The 12,084-nt window shown below is 39.0% G+C and overlaps 1 protein-coding gene across 2 annotated transcripts in view; it reads left to right on the plus strand.

Annotated features, from left to right (window-relative positions):
• Positions 1-10,013, plus strand: part of PTDSS1 (phosphatidylserine synthase 1) — a 30,614-nt gene extending 20,601 nt beyond the window's left edge. Inside the window, exons 9-13 of one of the 2 annotated variants that reach the window (XM_069005187.1) lie at positions 302-367; positions 3,235-3,334; positions 4,502-4,570; positions 5,091-5,160; positions 6,483-10,013. In XM_069005187.1, coding sequence (XP_068861288.1) covers positions 302-367; positions 3,235-3,334; positions 4,502-4,570; positions 5,091-5,160; positions 6,483-6,595 — 418 coding nt within the window. In that variant the 3' untranslated portion in view covers positions 6,596-10,013. The remainder of the gene's footprint in view (positions 1-301; positions 368-3,234; positions 3,335-4,501; positions 4,571-5,090; positions 5,161-6,482) is intronic. The other variant, XM_069005186.1, reaches the window with a different exon arrangement.
• Positions 10,014-12,084: the final 2,071 nt, after the last annotated feature.

The raw sequence follows: 12,084 nt of genomic DNA on the forward strand, positions 1-12,084 counted from the left end.
GAATCGGAGACTCAGTGGAGAGGCAGGAGACAAATGTTGCTAGCCTACTAGTTTGGGTACTTTCCCAGTCTTTGCTCTCAGGATTGTTTTCTGTGTTGTCTCAAGCTATTTGATATATGTGATAATCTGTCCTGCTAGAATTGAAACCATCTGGTAGACATCCAGAAAGATTGCATGTGAATTTAACCATCAGCACTTCATTTTCACTATAGATATGTCTGTAACACAAAGTTGCTTTCTAAATGTAAATATTCTGGGGACTTTCAACTTCACTGAATAATTTTCTTGCTTCCCTTCTCAGGCAATATTATGCTTACCTCACAGACACACAGTGCAAGAGGGTGGGAACTCAGTGCTGGGTGTTCGGGTAAGTGTTCTTGCTGCATTTCTGAAGCACTTGGACAAATGTTAAGTATGGGTCCAGCACAGGAACAGGCAGTTCCCAGGAAGCCAGTCTTTGTCTTGGTTTGGTTTTGCAAGTTCAGAGGAAAGGAAAATTCTGAATTTAGAGGTAGATCATGGGAAGTGGTGGAATGAGTAAGGACAACAGAAGGAAGAACTTAGGAACTGCTGGATAAAGCTAGGCTCCTTCAAAGTAGCATTGGCCTTTCTGCCCATATTCTCAGTCAGGTGAGAAGGACAAATCTTCTGCCTCTGCTTGATTTGCAAAGGCAAATCTTGCCTTTGCTTGATTGTTGTGAGAATAATGTTTCCCTGTCTGCCAAGGTGGGCATTGCTGCTGTTAGCAGCATGACAGCAGAGGACAGTGAAACAAACCACGGTTATCCACTATTTCTGAGTGTACTATGAGCCATGGTGACCTTGGCTGCAATCTCTTTGTCTCTTAGAGAACACCTTTAAATGAAAAGTTTGCATGGTTGCTTCTGAAAAATGGTTAAGGATTAGAGAACCCATCATCCTTGGCTGAAAGCTCTCACTGAACACGTTAATGTCATGTGTGTCAATAAATAGATACCCAAATATGTCTGTATGATCACCTAACAAGAACTGCAATAGAACATCCACCCACAGTCTGATCTAATAGTGGGAAGTGTGTGTGGAATAAGTGTTCTCCTTCCTACTGCTTACTTCTGTAATCTGCTAGAAAAAACAGAGCATCACTAGGAGTTCCTGTTGATTGCTGAAAAAGAGGAAATTTTCCAGTACTTTTAACTATCTAGAAGATAATTTCTGAAGCAATTAAAAGAAGTAGATAGACTATTCATATCTGTGGTAACCAAGACAGTTCTAAGGGCAAAAATGGAATTTTTAACAGCCTAACTATGTGTATAATTAAAATTAGTGCCTCTCATTTGTGTGAAAATGTTTCCTTTCAACTTGACATATACTATTGCATCACTCTTGATAGATGCACAGCAGGTGATGTAAGGCATGAACAAGGCCAATGCAACAGCCCTGCTGAAATTGCACTATTTTCATTAAGAGGAAGCCTTTCAAAAAGGAATATGTTAGGATATTACAAGACCATTTTGACTGAATAAAAACTTAGCATATTTAGTTCTATGGAGTACTCTCATCACCCTTCAGTAGGACACTAACACCTTTCACTGTTAGCATGCTTCTTTCTCTTGATTTACCACTTCATAAACTGTAATAGCTGCCCTATTGTAAAATGTGCTTAACCCAAGTATTCTTGACAGGAATAAGAGAAAGAATGTATAAGTGCAAGGCAAACAGCTGTATTTTTTTTTTGAGTCCTTATTGAAAATAGGCTATTGTTTTGTTTATACCTTTGAATATATCATAACCCTATGACATGTTTATTACCTGATGGTGGTCTTTCTCTTCCTGCTCCTGTAGTTGGTTTAATTATTTTTTACTCTGCAGCTGGATCAGTAAGAATAATATAAAACCAAGAAAGAAAAATAGTTGATGACCCAGGAGAGTAATACTGCTCTCAATTTTTTGCTGATATCCATCTCATTAATTTGTATATTGGTCAATTGGGTGTTACTTCCACAGTTTTAAGTTTTGGCCCCACTCATCATGCTGCAAGTCACATTAAATAGTACAGGGAAAGCTGTAATTTATTACTTGTACCAGGACCATCTCTGCAATACCAGTGGTTTAGTCAAGCACACATCTTTCCTCCCCCTTTCGTGGGGGAAACTGAGTCTTCTCTGAGAGGTAGTAGAGCCATTTTAGTGAACTGGTTATGGAGAATGCTGCTAGGGAACGTGTCCTGCGGTGTCAAGCTTGGAAGACTGGAACACTTGACCTGATGTTAAGTGTGTCTGCACGCAGGTGAGGAGGAGTTTTCATGCATTGCTCAGATGTACAACCCTAAAGTCTCTACTGAACAAGCTAAAAGTATTACACTTTAATAGTGTTTTTCATTACTTGCTTCAGATTGAGAGGTCAAATTGAGATGAGTCCGTTTTCTACACTTTTGCTGCTCATTTTCAGTGTCAAGTTTCTACACTTGTGTTGTTAAACGTACGGAGCTTTCTCTTCAGGACCTATACAAACTAAATTTATTTCCATGGCAGATGATAGAAACTTTGGATTCATAAACAAGTGGTGGACAAGCCTTCATAGCTTTGAACCTGAAAAGATGTAAACACCTGGTAGCAGGGAGAGAGATGAAGATACTTTTTTTGATTCTTTTGATGTTAGAGAGGAAAGTAAAAACTGAATTTTTTCCTCTCACATTTCTCCCCAAATCCTCTGAGTTTACAGATAAACTAGAGCAAATGCATGGATTCTCAGAGAATTTGAAATGTTGTTTCATATGAATTTTCTCATATGTGAAAATACAGGAAATACATATGAAGCAAACAAGTAGACAATTTAGAATTGTAGTAAATTTACGTCTAGTTGAGAAATAAACAAAGCACAGTTCTAGTTCATCCAGCAAGGGAGTCTGTTGGATGTTCAGCACAGAAAAGAAATTTATATCTGGTGAGAGCTGAAGCACACTGGTAGGCACAAAGATTCTCTGCTATTGGCACACTCTCCTTCTTGTTCCCTGGAGCCCCATGGAACAGTGAACTGCCAGTCAATCACTTTTTGTGTGCTGTTTATGCTGAAAAAAGTATAGAAAGAAAAGACATTTTTCAAAAAAATTCAGTTAATGGTGGTGTCAGGGAGGTGTGTGCTCACTAGAGGGTAGTGCTTGTTCAGAGTTGACAGTCTGGGGTCTGAGTTGTGAACATGTGAGTTAAATCCTTAGTGTTTTTAATCACTCTCCCCCCTGCTTTCATTTACCCACAGGGTAATTGCCTTCCTCGAAGCTATTGTGTGCATAAAGTTTGGACAAGATCTTTTTTCCAAAACACAAATACTGTATGTTGTGTTTTGGCTTCTCTGTGTGGTAAGTGAGATTTCTCATGTGAAACATAAAGCATGACAAAAGCATTGAAAGCATCTAAATAGCTTCCTCTCTGGAACATTGGCAGCAGGGGATCGTTGTGGGGGAATGCTGGTAAAGAGCTTTGTGCATGTCCTAGGAAAAGCAAATGCTAGATTGCTTAGAACTCACTTTGAAGGGGGTAGAATAACTCTTTTTCTCATTTCTTGACATAGCAGATTACTGGTGCTTAACAATGAAACAAACACTAGTTATAGGGTGCTTTATCTTTATGAGAGATGATGTCAGTTCAGTTGAGCCTAACTTTGGTGGAGCTTGCTGTAGTGCCTGCTGGAAATGAACAGGAGTTAATGGATGGTGTTAATAAGCAGTGCATGTTGTGCCACACTCAAGTCTAACAGCTATATAAACAGCCCTCATTTATCAAGCAAATCATTCTAACTAAGCCTGTAACTTTCTGTACTTCAGTGTGATTACTGCAAATGCAGCATGAAATGCCCATTTTATAACAGTAAATGGATGTTTCTCCTGCCAGACTTGTACCTCTGATGCCAAACACATTTTTCATGGTCGGTGAAAAATAAGGCATTTATAATGGGCTGACAGATAAATACTTCTCCCTTCTAATTGGGAGCACAGTTTGAACAGGTGATAGGGAGTCAGAATTTATTGTTCTCTTGTTTAGCATGATGATTTTATTCCTGAAACTTAGAATTGTAAAAGTATTGAATTGCTTCTCAAATCAGAGCACAACAAAACCAAGTACGTAACGTAACCTGAAGCATGGGACAGGGAGAAGGAGAATTCGATTTTCTTCCATACTGGTTGTTCCTGATAATACACCTACATGTGCCTACCAACTGCCTTTGTATGAGGACTGTGCAGAGTGTGGACAGAAATCCTGCTGGAAGTGTTTCCTGTGGTGATCTGGATGTATTTTCCTGCTCCCATTGAGTTCTCCATACCCCATGGTGGCAGGATCTATGTGTAGCTTGAAGTTGATGCATGAGTATTACTCATCCTGACAAAAGATGCAGGGAGAAACAGAGCATGAAAGTCTAAATGCAGTGTCTCCAGTGACTCTGAGGCCTTGAATCAGCAAGGAATTTGGAAAAAGTTTTACAGATTTTTTTGTTGTTTTTGTTCTTCTTCTTCTCCTTCCTTGTTTAGGCCTTCACGACTTTCCTGTGTTTATATGGTATGGTTTGGTACGCAGAGTACTACGGCTACCGAGAAAAGGTACCTATATAAAAGAAGCCTGGTTTTGTTTTATTCCAGAATTAAAACTCCAAAGCTCTTAGGTACTGGAATTCTTTACCAGAGCTAGCATAAATGGGGATAAGGGGGGATGGTCTAGAGTGTAACTGAAGTCAATAGAAAGAACTCTGAATTCAGCAGGCCTTGGACAGATCCCAAATTACACTGTGGTTTCTAAAGAATGCTGTCCTCTTAGTTACTCAAAATGAGGCCGTAATTTTAGCAAAGCATTCAAGGATGAACGGTTAGCTAATGTTCCCATTGTACAGGTGGAATGCTAGGGGAATATTAAGAATACTTGGTTACACAACAGATCACATGGCAAGTGGTGAGTTCTTATTGTGTCATCTATGTGGTGCCTTCTAACTAGGAAAAGTCCCAAGTACTGTCTGAATGTTTTATGAGGACTTCTGCCACAGTTTATAAGTCCAGTTGCAAATGGGAGGAGTACTGATGACAAGAACTACCAACATCCCAATGACATGTGTCCTTGTTTTTGCAGACCTTATCAGAAAGTGAAGACAGTCCATACAGTCCAGATGCTTCCTGGCTTCATTCTAAATTCAGCAGAGGTATTGGTACTTCTGTAGTTATATTCCTGACATGATATCATTAAGGCTCAGCACTAGAAAATGAGGCTTGAGAAACTTACCTAGTTTCAGCTGGACTTGTTTTAACATCTCTGCAGGAGCAATGCAGATAAATCATCTGCAAAGCTTTTTTGCTTCACTGCCTTGTTAAAATTCTGATTCTTGAAAATGTATTTATTTTTTAATGTATCAACTGATTTTTTTCTCCTGTTCCTCCAGGCCATTATTGTAGGTGTAGGTGCATTTCATAACTGTTGCGGACAGGTTTTCTCTCTGAACCTTGCATGTTTGATTTGAAACACATGAATGTGAACTGTACTTTTATTTTTTGTTGTTAAGAAATAGTCAGCAATGTGCCCTGGAGCTGGTGTTCTTACTGACAGTTACCTTGTCAGTGCAGTGCTATGGTCATAAGCTGCTTTCTCTGTACTAAGCAAAGACAGCTTCTTTCTGACTACTTTTCCCTACACTAGAGGTCAGTTATCTCTCTCCTCCATTGGCTTTTTCGGGTGGTCTTGCCTATAGAACAAATATCAGAAATTCACACGTGGAAGTTATCTGTCAGAGTTTATGTTCCAGGTATTTGTATAGTTAAAAATATTTTCTATTTATCATCTACTTGAAAAGCACCTACAGCAGATCTTCTTTATATTTCATACATGATTTTTCTGGATGTTTATTCTCAGTTTAGTAAATTTGTGGACTTTTATATTTTGTGGAAAAATCATTTGCACTCAGAATGTTTTTCCCATTTATGCATGCTGGAGAAATCTGACCAAAAAAACTCTTTTTTGGTAACTTCCTGTTACTTCATTAATTACAGGCTTCAGCTTCTTTCACATTTTGTTCTTGATTCCTTGTTTTGGTCCCCACTGTCTGTCTTTTTTTTCTCAGAATCAAACTTATGTTCTGTCATATGAAAGACTGAAATCTAGAAGTGTACTCTTGAAAGATCCTTAAAAGACCTTGCTTACATAGTTCTTAATTTCTGATAGTAGTACCGGCCACTGAGAAAAATGTGGAGGTTTAATTATTGATATGATTGAAAATGGAAGATGTTTCACCACTATCCTCTGCTATAGCAAACTTCTGATTTTTGGTGGGGGTGGAATTTTAGAGGAGAATTGCTTTAAAAAAAATAGGCCACTAGATGGAGTACAAGTATCAACCAGTTTGTATTAGCCTGAAATAATCCATACTGTAAACACTGTAGCTCTAAAAAGCCTTACTGTCTTTCAGATAGCAGCTTGTCAATGTCAACTAAATAAATATGGATATGTATTAAATAAATATTTATTTCTCAGCAGGTGCTGACAGTAGCCCACCAAAACATTCAGTCAATAGTGAAAGCCATTCATCTAGAAGGAGGAATCGACACTCCAAATCAAAAGTATCAAATGGAATTGGCAAGAAATAAGAATGGTATCTAAAGACATCCTACAGTGTGACCAGAGGTGACAAAGAAGATCAGACCTGGCTCTGAATTACCAAATGGAAGATCAATTTTAAAATTAAAGTTTAAAAAATGAGGTGTTGAAGAAAAGGATGATGAAGATGGAGCCACCAGTGTCATGCAGGTCATTGCCTGACAACACTTCCCATTCACTGATGTAAATCTAATTTCTTCAGCATGTGGCACCAAAAGTTCATGAAGGGTATACTGGAAAAAAAATGATATTTTGTCATAGCAGGTACTCCTTATTTTGTGTTCAGGTGTTGCAAGTTCCTTTTTAATATCTTAGTTGAGGACTTATACCCAAAGGTTAGTAAACTGATAGTCAGTTGGCATAGTTGATTGAATTTTTTTGGGGTTGTTTTACTGTGTTAATTGTTTTCTAGAAGAGTATGCAACCCTTTTACTAAAACCAACTCTACCTTTCTTTCTCAGTCTCACAACAAAACTTTTCCATACAACTGTTAGTAAGTATTTAAAAATTTCATATTGCTTGCTTTTCTTTAAAGGGTCTTTAGGCCTTGTGTCAGGGTATTGCCAGGAAGGAGATGGGTCCAGGTTTCTTGTAAAGGATGTGAAATTGATCTTCAAACACAGGAGGTTTTTTGTTCCACATTGTCGTCCCGCTTGATTCATGCACATTCAATGTTTTTTAATTTTTAAAATACATACATAAAAATCTTCTTCTTAGTACAGGGCCGTGCCTCCTGTCCTCAGAGACAGAGGTCATGTTACTTCATTGTTCTGCCTCCTCTATTGTAGTATGTTTTGCATTTTCAAATGTAAATATGTCATTTGTCATCTGTGCCACATTGTGTACAATATTTCTTCCTACTTCCTTCTATTTGCTTCCATCCCAGCTGGACCCAGAAATCCTATTGTCTTCAGACTGATATCAGGAACTGCTTTGAAGGCTCGCATGCCCTACTGAGCTTGGTGATAAGGCAGTTTTTTGCTGAGTTGCTTACTATCTCCATAAGCATAATTATTTGTGAAGACTTGCTGTAGTCTTTGGTGTCTGAGAGGCAGCATGATGTCACTGTGATATACCCAATTGCTTTGGTGTTTCCTATCATGCATCAGATACTCAACAGCAAAGTCGCTCTTTCTTGCAGGTTTTTTTTTTAGGAGGGGTGGTTTACTTTTTGTCTGGGTGTTCTTTTGAGTTTTTTTAATGTATTAACTGTGACATCCAGCAAAGTGGATAATTCTTCAGCAGTGAATGTAATGATTAAGTCAAGAGGTAGGCAATCATGAGCAATCAGTTTCTGTATTAAGTTACCAAAATGTTTTAGTGCCAATTAAATTTTGGGACTCAAGGTATTCAGAGGGGTAGGTAGCTTAAGCAAGGATAAGTAATACCCATTAGTTACTTAGTCTTTATGAGAAAATGAGATTTCCTTTTTCTTTGAGTAATGTTACTGTGATTTGCCTCAGGCTAAGTACTAAAGAAAAAATGCAGCAGAGACTTTATATAAGTGTATGATACTGTAAATAGAAGAAAGTATCCTGTGTAATCCATCAGTTCCTATGTGCCATAGATGATCAGTGTTTTCAATGCACTTAAGTGTTGCTGCTGAGCTCCTCAGAGGCCTTTAATTTCCTACCCTGCTTTTCAATCAAACATGGAGTGTACAACTTGGAAAGTAATGAAGTAGAAGCTGCTATATCATCATTGCTGCAGTGACATTTAATGTTTCATGAAAAAATATGTTAGGAAGACTTTTAGGCTCTCCTACAACTACTTGGTTTTCATTCATACTATAGCAATTCCATGTACTGCCTTCGTATTTGTAATGTACTACATATTGCTGAATGTATTTGTGGATTTCTTTGGATACTGAGACTTGTTACTTTTTTTATTTCCTTGGTTAAAAACTCAGTCTGTGTAAGACTGAAGAATGGCATTGTAAATTTTCTATTGATTCAATACCAAAGCAAGAGGTTTGAAGTCTGATGGTTTAGGTATTTTAAGTACTGTGGTTTTCAAAGGTGAGAACCTATTTTGTACATGCAAGGGGTATACACACCAACTATGTATACAAAGCTTGCATGTATAAACAGATGCTGAACATCTACCTGCCTGTGGGGACAAGCACACATTTTGTAAATGCAGACCTGGTGCTCACGTTGCTGAACTGCACCCTAAAAATACTGGAAAGAGAAATATTGAAATGTCATCTTTTTGGAAGCTGACTTCTGTATACTAACACAACACCTTGGTCTTGAAAAAACGTTGTTTGACAACACCTTTAAATTATTTCCAATTAAGTCTTTTTACTTTAATTTTTTTGTGTTTTGTTGGGTTTTTTTGGTTGTTGTGTGGTGTTTGGTTTGGTGGGGGTTGGGAGGATGTTGGTTTGGGGGTTTTTTGTTGTTTGTTTTGGGGGTTTGTTTTCTTGGGTTGGTTGTTGTTTTTTTTTGGGGGGGGGTTGTTGGGGTTTTTTCTTTTTTTCACTTTAAGAAAGAGGTGGCTAGGGAGAAGGGAAACTTAAGTAAACTATTCACATGCTGCTTGAAAAAAGGCACTTCGTCTCCTCTGTCAGCAGTTCTGGCTGGAATTCACATGTGTTCTCACAAGTCCTCCACTGACTGACAACTGTATTTTCAGCCCATCACTTTGGATGTGAGCTTTGCACTGAAAGGCATTGGAAAGGTGCTTTTGATCACTGCTGTAAAATTAGTGATCTGAGTTTTGTCAATTACTGTGCTGTTGCTGAATTCTGTATGTGTGTAACACCTACAATGACAAATCACTGAGCTGTTAAACATCAAGCATCCATGTGTGAGTTCTGCTGCTTGAACAGTATTTTGTAGCAGTCGTGGATGCGCTGTCCTGTTTTTAACTACTTGTTCTGTCACAGCCTCTTATTCCTACTTCCCTGCTTCTGATGTTCTTTCCTTTCTCTGCCCTCTAGTGATCTCCCGTGCTGCTATGGAGAGATTGGAATTGGCCCTCCAGAGGCTGTCCATCAATGTCAGTCATTGAAGGGAGGCTAATTCGAGGCAGCATGGTGTAAGCAGAGGGTAGTGGCAAGAACTTTAAGTGGTAGATTAAATAAAAATGGGGAGTTTTAAAATACAGGTATACAATGAACCAGAGCTCATGCTGAATACTGAATTCCAGTATTAATGTTGCTGCATAGATCATACACCACATCTAATTAAATGTTTGGAGCGTGGTTTTGACCAATACTTTTGTTACTCTTCTGTGAAGATCATCACTTGATGTTCCAGCTATTAAAACTTTATTTTTTTTTTACTTTGTTATCACAAGAGGACACAGATGTTACCACATATTTAATAATTTTTGAATAGAATTGCTCTGTATCAATTGCAAAGTATTGTATTTTGCAATAATTGAGTAAATCAACCCATGTCACCCAGTGTGTGTTTGTCTGTACCTGTAAGGCATAGGAAATGATGACATACTGCCTTTAGAAGCTGTTATGTTTTATTCTAAGTAAATGAATTTTGAGAAATGCAGTGGTTCCTGAGCAGCCTACAGTGCACTCTAAGGTTTTGCTGTAATTTATTATTTTGGAGCAGCAGATCTGATAACGTGAACAGTTGCATTATCGCTTCTGAAGTTTTTCTAGTGTACAAGATAAGTTCTTGTCTTAATTGCTCTTTTTGGATTTTATTTACTATTGGATGGGAGAGCTGAGTTGCAAGATGGTCTCATGACAGACCTTCAAAGAAGAAATGAGGCCTTCTCTACAAGGACTATAGGACAGGCTGTCATCAAGTAAGCAGCCAGTATAAAGGTGCCACTGAGTGTCTAGAAACTCTTTGCTTTGGCTTCCACTGCTGACAGTTCCCACAACAGCAGTTTCCAGTTTTGTTATACCTAGAACCTCTTGTGAGGTGTTGATTGCTCTTCAGAGCCAGATGTAAGATGTATAGTTTGTAAAGCAGCATGGCTTTCCTTTTCTTCCTCAGCTCATTCTCTGTGTAGACATTGAATACCGTGACTTTGTGATTTGCTGGGAAGGGCTCTTCTTCAACATGACTTATCTTTTAGAATACTGGTTTACTGAGAGGCCATAAATTCTGAGGTTATAGTTAAGTTAGGAATAGCCTAACTTAAGGACTTAAGCTTGTTCACGGTCTAGGAAGAACAGGTAAAAGTCAAGTGTTCAGTTTGTAAACCTCTTCTGAAGGGTGGGAGACTACCTGATTAAAAAATTTATGAGAGCGACCTCTCTCAGAACACTGCTTACTACATTGGGGAGGGAGGAGTGTTTATCTTTTCATTCTTCATTAAAACATTAAAAATACTGGAAAAAAAATTGGAACAGTGGAAGAAACTTTAAGAAGCAGCACTTCAAAAATGTGCTCCTTTAGAAGCATGGAGCTCTACTACATTTGAAGGATCAATCTTTGTTTTATGTCTTAGTTGTTGTTGAGGGTGTACCTTAATCAGCAGTGTCAGATGGGCCTAGTGGCTTCATTTGTGCTCAGTTGCCCTGTGGCACAACTTGCACACTCTTCAGATCATATGATTCGGCACAGACTAGAAGCTGGAGCCAAAAGCTGGCATCATGATTGAAACAGGTGTTGGTGTGCCTACTTTGGTGTCTGAGTGCTCACATTCAGCTACATCCTGTTAACATAGGCATGGGCCTAAGCACTACTCTCCTGAGCCACCTGTTCCCTCTGGTATATGCTGGAGCACTCTAAGGAACACACAGGTTTAACCAGAGGTTTCTGAGCTGATTTTAGTTCTTGTGTGCTCAAAACACCTCCTGCAGTACTCTGGCTCCCTTCATCTGCAAGTGTGTTCTTCCTTCTTATCCACACCACAGTTTTGTTCTGTGGAGCCATGGCAGGCCCTGGTCCTAATTCAGCAACTTAAGGTAGTTCCCTAAAGGTGCAGTTTCTCAGTTGAGTGGAAATGTGTTTTGGACAAACACCCTGCTCACATTACTCACTTTGCTTTAGCTTTAGTGTGGCTGGTCAGGAACTGGGCACGTGCATATTACTGAAAGAAAGTAGGACTAGAGAAGCATAAGCTCTTCATACAGTGGGCTGAAAAGTACAAGGACAACCAGAGTCCTGGCTTATGCCCAGCAGGGTACGTGATCTGTTAGCTTTATGCCTGCTCACTCATCTGTCAGTGCTATGGCTGCAGGTGCACCTCAGGTGCCTTCCCTGTGCTGGTTTCATTTGTATGAGCCCCCCCAGAAGCCAGCTGATAATCAGGCTCTGCTACTTCCTGCTTTTTTTGGACTAAGTGATACACCTTTCAGACTTGTCAGCACAGCTTACCATTGACAGTGTGAAGATAGTGAGTAGGCTTTCAGGCTTGCTTGCAGTTATATTGTACCAATGAAGCCAGTAACCTCCCTGTACATGAGAGCTGTATGCATAAAGCATGAGGTTGGCTCTAGGAACCCGGTTTGGGTTTGGAGAAAGTACTTTTGTTTGTTTTGTTTGTTTCTGGAGGATTG

This window comes from Aphelocoma coerulescens, chromosome 2, assembly GCF_041296385.1.
Source record: "Aphelocoma coerulescens isolate FSJ_1873_10779 chromosome 2, UR_Acoe_1.0, whole genome shotgun sequence".
Classification (NCBI taxonomy): domain Eukaryota; kingdom Metazoa; phylum Chordata; class Aves; order Passeriformes; family Corvidae; genus Aphelocoma; species Aphelocoma coerulescens.